At 40.6% G+C, this 12656-nt stretch overlaps 1 protein-coding gene across 1 annotated transcript in view; it reads right to left on the bottom strand.

Moving 5' to 3' along the window:
• The window catches only part of LOC126184393 (alkaline phosphatase-like), a 1034434-nt gene extending 1023811 nt beyond the window's left edge, over positions 1-10623 (bottom strand). Inside the window, exon 1 of the mRNA XM_049926777.1 lies at positions 10466-10623. Coding sequence (XP_049782734.1) covers positions 10466-10532 — 67 coding nt within the window. The 5' untranslated portion in view covers positions 10533-10623. The remainder of the gene's footprint in view (positions 1-10465) is intronic.
• Positions 10624-12656: the final 2033 nt, after the last annotated feature.

The following is a 12656-nucleotide window of genomic DNA, read 5'->3' as shown; positions in this document are numbered from 1 at the left end:
ATGGGGTGCCATTGGTTACACGTCTCGGTCACCTCTTGTTCGCATTGACGGCACTTTGAACAGTGGACGTTACATTTCAGATGTGTTACGACCCGTGGCTCTACCCTTCATTCTATCCCTGCGAAACACAACATTTCAGCAGGATAATGCGCGACTGCATGTTGCAGGTCCTGTACGGGACTTTCTGGATACAGAAAATGTTCGACTGCTCCACTGGCCAGCACATTCTCCAGATCTCTCACCAATTGGAAACGTCTGGTCAATGGTGGCCGAGCAACTGGCTAGTCACAATACGCCAGTCACTACTCTTGATGAACTGTGGTATCGTGTTGGAGCTGCGTGGGCAGCTGTACCTGTACACGCCATCCAAGCTTTGTTTGACACAATGCCCGGGCGTATCAAGGCCATTATTACGGCCAGAGGAGGTTGTCCTGGGTACTGATTTCTCAGGATCTATGCACCCAAATTGCGTGAAAATGTAATCACATGTCAGTTCTAGTATAAAATATTTGTCCAATTACTATCTGTTGATCATATGCCTTTTTCCTTGGTGTAGCAATTTTAATGGCCAGTAGTGTATATTTTGTGAAGGTACAGAAAGCATCCTCCGAGTTTAACTTCATGCCACGTACGCAAGCAGCTGTGGCGTACAAATTTATTTTATACATCACGTGTCCGATATGAATGTTACGAAAAATGCGGTAGCGCAGACGCTACTCTGCACTTCTACCTACAACTTAATTTCGTGCGAGGCCAGACAGGGCTGTATTTTATGCCGACGGTATTAAAAGACGCTAAAGCGCTTTTTTACTTGCCCACGTTATACTGTAGACATCAGATAACGAGAATAATACCGGAGATCTCGCTTGCTATTTTAAATAACAATTGTGCAGTAAACCGACCGGTGCAGTGTTAATTAATTCTTTGTGTTTGGGTGTTCCCTCTCTTTTCAGCGGGAGCCATTTCACCATCCCTCATAGTAATTGTGCGCTGTACACTGACTAGCGGGACAGCCTCCGGCGTTAACGTGAAATGAGAAATAGAAATTAAAGCCCGCGGTGCAGGCCGATTCGGCTCACAACTGTAATCTCTCTTTTCGCGTCGGACAAGAATACGCGCGCTTCGTGTGTACTTTACAAAAGGTAATCCTCTTAGGACCGGCCTGCTGATGGACTGTGGCAGCGTTCCTCGACTGCTGCGGCAGCACTGGCCAAGTCTCCTCATTTACCATTGTGAGAAAACCTATATCGGAATCTGAGCTCTTTTATCAAACTGGTCAACGACACGAACTGATAAAAACTAAAGTTTATTGGTTCCAAATTGTGTCCGCTGAGAGGAGATATAGAGTGATAGATCTCAGGGACAAGTCGATAGATATTCCAGATCGGAGCACTGTTTTTAATTTACGTGTTTACCGTACATCATCTCATAAAAGTGGGTGAAATCATTATAAGAAGTCTCTTCAAGTGTTCAAAATGGTTCAAATGGCTCTGAGCACAATGTAGTTCCATGAACGCAAAAGTGTTTTGTAATTACTTACCAACGACGTTTTGTGTTGAAGCATTTGAATAAATATAACAATTCAGATACACGATAGAATTTCAGATTAGGAGATGTTGCAGAAATTTCCATTCCATACAGATAAAGAAAATGATTTTTGCGCAGCGATACACACTTTTTATCCTTTTTTGTACGACCATTGGCATAAACAACATTCTCTCTCGGTAATACACATCTAAAAAGTCAACATACATGAAAGAGGTATTATTCAGTTTTGTTGTAAATTTCTTGAACTCGCATCCATGTATTTAACACATATATTTAAACAATAAAATGAAGTTATTTAAAGAAAGTAATATGAAACTTTTACTATGAAGTACGTGAAAACTTGGATTATATTTTGACGTTTATGTGATCTCTTCATTCTTCAGTTGTGTTATCAGTGGCTGATTTCCACGAGAAATTTCAACGGCCGCCAAAGACTTCTGAGTTATATTTTAAGAACCAACAGAGTGGTTTTGTTTCAGTTAATTGAGTAATGAGAAGGTTCCACTGAAACCGGACCTCAAATTGAACACGCTCCTATAACTGTGTGTGAACAACAACAATTTTAGATTAGGAAAAAATAACAGATTCCCTAATAGATTGTGTTTGTTAGGCACCTTCAAAATGATTTTGGCCCAATGAAATGAATCGCACGAACCCTTCATATCCTCATTACTAATCATTATTTTTCTGTTATAAGTAGAATTAGTTACAGCGTTCATGTTGTTATGTCATGTTGTTTTATGTTAACTCACTACATTTTTGTTGAATCCTGGAGACATTCCATTAAAATTAATAATCATACTTTCTCCATAGTAAAAATTATTTTAGTCGGTATTTCTGTATAAATCGGATTAGCACACTCATTAATTTGGATAAAATGTATTCAATTGCGTAAAGAGTATATACCAGTTTGAAATTATGAAACACCTCTTGTAGGAAGCAAATTGACTAAACAGTTATAGCTTTGTGGCGTCAACTGAAGCATCCATGATTCACCTACGAAATTTATGAGTTTGTTTCGTATCTTAATCCGTGTTTCTAAATATAGACTCGTGTAAAGATTACAATGCTGTTATGCAGATAACTTATCTATGTCCTGGTATAAAATAGATGCCACATTTTCCGCCGAAACCTCAGTAAACATCTTCTGACTGAGATTGCAGCAATAGTGGCATCACACTCTTCCGTTCTGCCTCTGTCAGTTTTCACGTGTTACAGATATTAGCGACTATCCTACCAACTTTGGAGACGAGCATAGTCTGCTATAGTCCATACGACTTATCATAAAGAGAGAAAATAGCCCCACCACAAATGTGCTTAATGAGCTACAGCGCTTAGCAATAGGTGAACGAATTACAGGGCGCTGTTAACTGGCTTTGCACCGAATAAATACTCTGATGGCTGTCCGATATCGACAGAACACGCTACAGGCCGAAACAGCAGAACAGCGTTAACTGCAGAAAGTTTCTCACCTAATTAACACAGTAAACAGGAAACGTTTCTGCGGTAATGTATCAGAACTACCTTACTTTTTAAATTATTTTACCAATATTTGAACGAGTCGGGAACAATTTACATTCTGGCCACATGATTATTATCCAGAGTGTAATACAGTGGTTAAAACCCTCATTTCCACTGTAGATCTGTTCACTTTGATTATGCGGTTGGTACGTGTTCAATTTTATCTGTAGCTCTTCTATTTCGATAATTCTAAAAACGTGAGTTTCTAGCATTCGTGACAATCAAAAAACGAACTGTAGAAACAGAATCTCCAATACACAGCTGGTACTACTGCATGTTCGTGTGCGCGTGTATGCGTGTGTGTGTGTGTGTGTGTGTGTGTGTGTGTGTGTGTGTGTGTGTGTGTACAATAGCATTTACGAAATTTTCACAAAACATTCCTAACGTCCTTTGGAACACACACACCTTATTACCCGTGGTTCGGTGGCTGATTTACGGTTTATAATCGTATGTCTGCACAACTATGTTACAATGCAGTTCCTTATTCCATATTAGACAGACCTCAATAATATTTTTAAATCTCGCTTTTTTGACAAGAAAACGTCAGAATATGGTAAATAGCTAAACGTTCGCATTTAAATGCAAAATAATTTCGTAAATTCCGATTAACTTACAATTTTCACTTATTAAGATTACGATGCGAATGCAATTTTGTCGTATGATGACACGGTTGGAGACCGTGGCTGTTATTTGAAGACAAATGTTGATGGTGTTGAGATAGCAACCAGCCACAAATTTATTTTTAGTTCCTTTATTCAAAAGGTACCGTTAACGGTTTCGAATCGTTACAATTCATCGTCAGACGGCTTTCATGCTTTCATTAGAACATGTGGTACATTTTTTACTGATTAGTTCTGCAAACCGGCATTTCACGACAACTAATCAGTAAAAAATGCACCACATGTTCTAATGAAAGCATGAAAGCCGTCTGACGATGAATTGTAATGACTGGAAATCGGTAACGGTACCTTTTGAATAACGGAACTTAAAATAAATTTGTGGCTGGTTGCTGTCTCAACACCATCAACACTTGTCTTACGATGCGAAGCTTTACTCTACGTGTATGGTTTCTATATGTTTCTTCCAATTATGCGCGTGTTATTATAGAGCGTAGAATTTCAATCTCATATTTTTAGGTTTTTTTAGAGTTTTGTTTTCAACTTAATATTCTGTCAACAACGTCATCCTTAGATACAGATCATTTACTCGAGCTGGTGAGATTAGCTTTAAGGACTGAGTGTTCGAATTAAGTAATAATTCATTCCTTAATGTTCGAACAGACATAGCATTGAAGAGTTTACTATACTCGGAGCATTTACAACTGTTTAGAACAATTCAGCCTTTTATTCTGTATTATATTAAGATTGCACACTAGTTAAGAGCATTTGTGAGAATTCTGTATTATATTAAGATTGCACACTAGTTAAGAGCATTTGTGAGAATAAAGCTATCGCTTTTGCTAATCAGTAAACAGTTTTAATTGTGACATTTGCTTCTACTCTGTAATGTGATTCCAGTACAAAGGACAACTTATTTAGGTACACATGTTTACATCCCGTGTCTGACTTTAACGAATGCGCGAACATGCGTATGTATAACACGGCAGATTGCAGCGGGCGTAGGTCAACAAAAGCAGCTGCGACATGATCGTCAAGCAGGGTTTGTGAACTAGCTGTAATTTTCCGAACACTACAACTATGTAATCTTACATGTATGCTCTATACAACGCTAAACATCTAATAACGTTTGAAATAATCAGATGATTTCCATTTTGTAAATGTACGCCACATTACATTTATTAAATATATTATGACAAACGCCCATTGTTACTCTCGGCTAAAATGTGTTCTGTGAACCAAATTTGAATAATCGCCTATTATCTTTAGTACATCTATTTTATCTTTCTCTCACTGATTTATCCTTTCTTTCTTTGGTCATAGTCTGTGTAAAATAAAATTTGCAAGTTCTCACACAACATGATACAACAAAGTAGTACTTACGTTTAATGGATTTGTCCTTTACTGAAAGGCAATGTTGAATATCATCTAACTATACACTAGACGCATGAATCTGCTAACTTACTGAGTGCTGTTGATAAAAGAGAAAAACTTCAACAACAAAAAAGTATCTACCTTTGCTTATTCACGTAACGTTCAAACTAGACGATATCCATCTTGCGTAGCAGCATTATACAGGGTGTCCAGAAAAGAGCTCCCTGATTTCAAAATTAAATATCTCGAAAGCAAAGATCGATAGAGGAATGCAGTAAACGGTATGTTTATTGTGAAAGCTGTAAGAAGTTTATACAGCAGTTTGAAATAATAGTTACAAAAGCTGCTAACAGATGGCGCTGTACGCTGTACAGCTCATATCAGCATACATAAGTGAAATAATCGTATGAAAACAATCTTTGCAAACAATCACATCACAATGTTTTCAAAATGTTCACCATTGGCACTACAGAGATGACGCAAACGAAAATTGAAATTCGCCATCACATTTCGTAGTGTCTTAACTGAAATGGATTCACATGCCACAGAGATCGCCGATTCAAGCTCGTCCAGCGTGGCGGGATGCTTCGGGTAGACCATGTCTTTCACTGCGCCCCACAAAAAAAAAGTCACAGGGAGTCAAATCCGGCGAATATGGAGGACAATCCATGCCTGCACCAGTAAATTTGGGATATTCCAAAGCAATGACTCGATTCCCGAAGTATTCCTCAAGAAAGCGAAACACTTGTTCGGTCCGATGTTGTCGGGCTCCATCTTGCATAAACCATTCAGTACCTGGTCGATCCTCTATAACGCTTGCTGTGTGGCAACAAATTGTTCCAAAATTGCAACGTAACGTCCACCAGTGACCGTTTCTCGAATGAAAAAGGGCCAATTATGCCTCTGCTGCATACTGCAGCCCACACAGTAACTTTAGGAGAATACAGGGGTTTCGCTTCACACCAATATGGCTTTTCGGAACCCCAAAATCGCCAGTTCTGCTTATTCACGTATCCTTTCAGGTGGAAGTGTTCTTCATCTGTAAACCAGATGCAGCTAACATCAAATCCTTCACTATCAATCATTGTGAGCATCTGATTAGCAAAGGCAACCCTTTGTTGCACGGCTCGTACGGGTATGGCCTGGTGCGTTTGAATTTTGAATGGAAACATGTGTAGGCTCTTCTCAGTATTTTCTGCGTGCTGGAACGCTTCAAACCAGTCTCAGATGCAATTCTACGGACGGATGACATTGGATTTCGCTGAATAATTCCAGAAACTGTGGCGATATTTTCAGGCCTAACTGCGGTTTGCTTGCGCCAACATGCCCCACTAGATCATCAGTTACGCTGCCTGTTCGTTGAAATTATGCGAAGAGCGTAAGAATGGTTTTCGCATCGGGTCCTGTTGGAACATTAAATCGTGCTTGAAAACTTCGCCTTGTTGCCGTAGGACTCTCTTCTAACCTGTGGTACTCTAGCACCAGAAAGACGCGTTGTTCAATGGAGTACATGGTTTTAATCTCTTCCTTCGGTACGCTAACCTCCTTTCACGTTTCAATAGTGGAACTGATCGTTCTGGGCTTCGGATCACTATTTATACTAGTCATTACGTATGGCGATTACAGTGCCATCTGTTAGCAGCTTTTGTAACTATTATTTCAAACTGCTGTATAAACTTCTTACAGCTTTCACAATAAACATACCGTTTACTGCATTCCTCTATCGATCTTTGTTTTCGAAATATTTAATTTTGAAATCAGGGAGTCCTTTTCTGGACACCCTGTAGAAGTTTAGTGTTGCCTTCGTGGAAGTAACTTTCGAATACACGTACTATTTAAAAATCTATCAGCACAATAATTTCATTTTATGAAATTAGACATTCAAATTCCTTATATACCATATAGGGTAAAATGTATCGCGGCAAAATAATACTTAAAATTCATTCATATTTTTTTTGTTTTTTTAAAGAAGGAACACTCCCAGTTTCATAATTTTTAGTAGCACGTGCTCGCATTAAAAGCATCCGAGAATGCTAGGGAACACGAGTACTGTCACACGGCTTTGGTTGTGATTCGCAGCGAAACTTTTCTCAGAAAGAGTCATGAGAATGTGCTAAATACACGCAAGCCAAGGCTGACATCACAGCGGTGTCTCACTAGCTTTCCGCGTCAACGTCAGAACATAAATGAGCCGTACCGTAATATTCACATTCCTCGGTCTCTTTCTGAGAACAGTTTCACTGAACATCAAAACTGGTGTCATTACCCTGTACTTCTCTTTCCTCGAGTTCTCAAAAGTCGTTAAGATATGTGCATCGTTCCGTTTAAAATGGTTATAGACTTCTCAGTATCTCTGATATGTGGTACTGCAACGAATATTAATTTTAGAGCGAATGTCTTTCCCCATCGCGTACTTTGCTCGCCTTCGACGCTGCGTCGAGAACATCAACAGTTCTAGAAAAATATTTAAGACTGACAGTACAGCTGGCTCGCTGTACATAGGATGAATTATGTAAGACTTGCACCTCTTTCACGTCGTGACCCTTTCAAGATATCGAAACGAGGTTGTCGACATATGATAGTACTCAGAGGGGCACGTAATTTTGTTTCGTGTATTATTCACTCAACTCTTCTATCAACTGATTTGTTGAAGCAAGTATAGTTTTTTAATGAAACAATGTACTTTTCTAGGGGCATAGAAAGCTCTTCAAAAGATGAGCAGAGTGTATATTGGCGTTGAAACTTTTCGCAAATGTATACGAGAAAAGAGCATAACTTCAAACTCAACTCGACTGGAGTCGGCTGTTGCGGTGTAAACACCATCTACTGTGAGCTCTCGTGCTACTTTCAGTGGTTGTTTGCAGTTAGAAGATAGACATATGCAACTAAACGTAATTCCTCTTGGCCCTATTTTATGTGGCAGAGGTACAAGGTGAGACGTGATTGTTGTAAATGTAACTATGTGCTTACTTCTAGCATAACACAAATAGCTTAGGAAATATATTTCAAATATGTATACAAAGAGTCATAAAACTACCATAGGTTAAAGTAGACTATCATAAGCACGCATAGACAACGGCAGTTTTACTAGTAGCTTTGGTCAACTAAGATCATCCCCGCGTTACCTGTACATTGGGTGTGTTGCATAGCTATTAGGCGTTACCTCAAACGACCGCTTTCTTTATGTATCTAATCAGTGTCTTACTAGAATCCTCTAAAAACCGGAAGCGGTGAACTGTCTAAAAAATGGGTGACGATGTATAAAGGACCAGGTAAACTATGGAACATTTTTGTTCTACATAGACAGGAGGCTGTCTGTTGCTTAAGAATAAATAGTATTTATATAAAAACTGAAATTGTCAATGTTTAATTCAGGTTTTATTCGAGAATTATTGATTTGTAATGTGAAACAGAGGGATGTTGTAGTAAAAATAAATAAAACAATACAGATTGATCATATAGCCTTAGAAAACGCAATTTCCTCAACAAAAAGGTAAAATAAAAAGACAAAACAAAAATATATCAGACATCACTTTAATAGTTCGTTGAATATATATTAGCTGCATCAAAAGTAATTGCTTTGATTACATAAAAGAGCAGAAAAAGTTACCCAATCAACTAATTTTTATTACTTATAAAATACAATTTACATTCCGTAAGGGTATGAAATACACTCTGGATTAACATTGAATGATGTGCGGTTCTAATTATGTGCAAAACAAACAGCTAAACCAACAAAAAAACAAAGAGAAGTCGTCAGCTCCCAGTTTCTCCCTTACACATTGATTTATGTTTCTTTCCCTACCAATTGAACCAGTACTGCCGATAACCTTGTCATTTACTATGTCATTTATGTAGTGTACCAAAATTACCGAACCGCGGCTTTGGTAGAGCGCAACTCTATGTGTTCGCAGTATTGCTTAAGCTAACAGCTTTTGTGGAAACAAGTAAATAGTCGAAAGGCTTGATACAATAACGGGGCCAGACACTGGAGTCCCGCTAGGCAGTGTTTACACCGCAACAGCGGATTTCCGCCACCTTGCCATCCAATTGTAGATAATTACTCGATTAGTTTTGTGGAAGGCTTCAACGCCGAAACATTAAGAAGCCTTGTATCGTTATACTCGTCTTCTGAAGAACTTTAAAACGCTATTAAAACATATATCGCTTTATTTAAAACAATATATTTGCTTCATGGTCTCGGCTGATGCAAAAGTTAAGAGGCGTCAAATTCCATCTACATAAGTGCTGCTCTGTGTGTTAACGTGTGCCGAAAACCTCGTCTCGATATCTTGAACGGTTCATGAAGTAAAAGGGTGCAATACAATAAAAACTGATACTTCGATGAAGTTTTATTAGTAAATACTAGCAAACTTCCCATCCCTGATTATTTAAGGAATATAACTCCCGTTTCAAACGTATGCTCACTTTACAAATTAGTTTAGTGTCAAACTATTTTACATCAAGCATGTAAGCGAGAAAAAGCTTAGAAAAGGTGTGAAATCGCGTTTAAGCTTTTTCGGAAGTCGCTAAGTGCTCTCCTTACCAAACACTGCGTAATTTGCGCTCCGTTTTAAACAAAAGAAAGTTTTTCACTCATCTCAATATTTATGACGTCAATTCTCCTGAATTATGTTTCCTACAATGATGTAATTTTGTACAGACCTGCAGTAGTATATGCTGATACTGTTTGCGAAATGTTTTGCGAATAGAGTTAGTAGTAAAGAAATAATACATTTTAGTGTTATGACTATTGGTGAAGTTTTAGTACACTAAATGCAAAAGAAAGGGAGAAAAAGTTTCGCAGAGATTTGAAATGTTGCGTAAAGTTTGTTGTAAGCCGCTAAGTGCTCTCGTTCTCAAATAATTGATGAATATAGTCTGGTTAATATGCGCGCCGTAAGTTACACTGCCACAAGATATTACAGAGTTTTTAAGTTGTGTATATGCCTCGAGGCAGCGTAACACTTGTCTTACCGTGCTCAAGATTTAACACAAGTTCTAGCTCTTAAAGATTAGATTATGACATCATTTTAAATTTTTAAATTCGGTCAATAATTGTATGAAATATTGAACACAATTTTTGTTGCCCATGGAAGCCGTTAGAGGGGCAATCTTGGACTGTGGTGCAGCGTGCAGCGGAGTAGCCGTTTTAGTAATATAGTTAGGCGAACTGTGAAATATATCGAAGCAGTTATTCTGCAGCTACGACCGTTCTTTTGGACGCGCGAATGATCAGTTCTTTACAAGCTATGCGGGTAAAAGTGTTGCAGAACGCCGCACATATTAGCAAATGCTCGCACCGCTCGTGGTAGCGGTGCTGTCGAACAGAGTAAACGCTGAGGGAGCGAACGAGGACGGGGAGAGGGGTAGGCAGGCGAGCAGGCGGCTGGACGCCGTCGTACCTTGGGAAGCGAGAGCCGCGATGGCGAGCAGCGTCGCCGCGGCGGCCGTGAGCCACATGGCGTACATGGCCGGCTAGCCCATCACACGCGCCGCGGCAGCTCACAGGGAGGTTGCAGCCACGTGCTCAGTGTGCTCCGCGGAGCATCGGTGCGGGAGGCGAGTGCTTAGCGACGGAACTGAGCGCCGGGCCGGCGGTGACCCGGCGGCGGCGGCCGCGCGTGCGCGCTGACCCACGGCCGCCGACGCCGACGCTGTCGCGCGCCGTATCGATGCTCGCATCTCGCGCGCTTCGCAGATCGGCCGCCCTTCCGAATCTCTCTTTTCCGCTCCGCGCGCGTTGTTTCCCCCCCACCTCGAAATATTATTAAACGAGCGACAATGTATCGATTTACCTTTTTCATTAACTCGTGACATATTTATGACGGGAAAAACCACTCCCTGTCGCTACTGTATTACTGTCGACGCGGCGAACGTACACTCTTCGGAAACTGCCGCGAGTGTGAGATTTCACAGATACTGTCGATCGAGTGTCCGCTCTGACTGAGTGTGAACGGTTATTTTTGTAACGGTGTTCGGAAAAGTGCCATAGACTTAGGTCTCTCCCTGAATCGACAGTGGCGCTCATGTGAATTTGCACCTGAGTTCTCACATACACAAATCGTGATCTACACGTTCTGATATAAGGGTGTGTCACTGTGGTTGCGAAGTGAGTTAGTAAATACAGTACGTGGCAGATAAATGAAGATGATATCTTTACCAGCTTTCACGTGTATGTTAAAAGGTAAGCGTGACACTTAACTTATAGCATGATAACCCAGAGTTAATACTTCCTGTCCTACCTCTTCCTTGTCTGTTCCTGTTTCCCTACAAGTTCTGCGTTGTTATACAGAGTCACTCAGGAGGAAAGGTATATGCCTCGAAAGGTGATACTATTAGAGCGATTCTGAACAAGAAACGTCGTACGAAAATGTGTTCTGTCCTTAACAGTTCCCGAAGTAAATAAGGAAAACAACAGGGAACAGGACAAATGCAAGTGATAGTAAATGAAAAGTCGTGATCTAAAGTTTTGTTTCCTCACAACATATGTTGAAAAAGTCCACTGGCAACTGCAATGCATTCTGTACCTCTTGCCGACGGCTGCTGTGTTGTTCATTTCAACTCATTCGTACGGTCATTTGCTCTAGCACATGCTTGTAAAGTACGGCTGGCCGGTGTGGCCGAGCTGTTCTAGGCGCTTCAGCCTGGAACCGCGAGACCGCTACGGTCGCAGGTTCGAATCCTGCCTCGGACATGGATGTGTGTGATGTCCTTAGGTTAGTTAGGTTTAAGTAGTTCTAAGTTCTATGGGACTGATGACCTCAGATATTAAGTCCCACAGTGCTCAAAGCCATTTTGTAAAGTACGAGCGAGAAGTTCCTCCGTTGTGTCCATTCTGCGCTTCTAGGCTTCGCTCCTAAGCCAACCCACAAACAGTAAGCGAATGAAGTAAGATCCGGTGACCTCGGTAGCCAAGAAATGACTCCATAGCAGCCAATCCGACGCCCAGAATATGTTTCAGTGGGGTACTGTGGCACTGGTCGTATGAAATGTGAAGGATCTACGTCGAGCTGAAGGTACATACGACGTCATATTGTCTAAGGAACATCCTCAAAGTATTTTGGTGATACATTTCGAAGGAAATCCAGATACTGTACTCCATTAAGACGGTCATCCAAAACAACTGAATCGATGACATGGTCACCAATAACACCGCACCACACGTTTACTTAGAAACGTCGCTGAAATGTCGCTTTGGTTGTATTTGCATGTCAGTGCTGATGAAGAAGGACGTGCGAGTGACACCAGTGACTGTATGGCGGGTACGGTCCAGAAAAGGGCATATGTTCATTTGAAACGTTTTTTGCTCAGAATCACTAACACTATCACGCCTAAAGCATGCACTTTTTATCCTGACTCAAGGTTGTGACAATGTGAGGGTGACTGGATGTCTTATGTCTTTTCCGACACTCCCTCAATAACCCGCTCACCCCCCCCCCCCCTCCCCCACGAACTGAATTGGTGTACCCCACCTGCCTGCGTCTAGAGGAAATTGCATATCCGAATGTGAGATCAGATGTTTCCGTAGCGTGTACCTGAGACGGGACGCCGGTACCAGCTCGGTAATTAAAATGTTCAAATGTGTGTGAATTT

The sequence above is a fragment of the Schistocerca cancellata genome, chromosome 4 (genome assembly GCF_023864275.1).
Source record: "Schistocerca cancellata isolate TAMUIC-IGC-003103 chromosome 4, iqSchCanc2.1, whole genome shotgun sequence".
Classification (NCBI taxonomy): Eukaryota; Metazoa; Arthropoda; class Insecta; order Orthoptera; family Acrididae; genus Schistocerca; species Schistocerca cancellata.
This window is presented reverse-complemented; position numbering and strand designations above follow the sequence as displayed.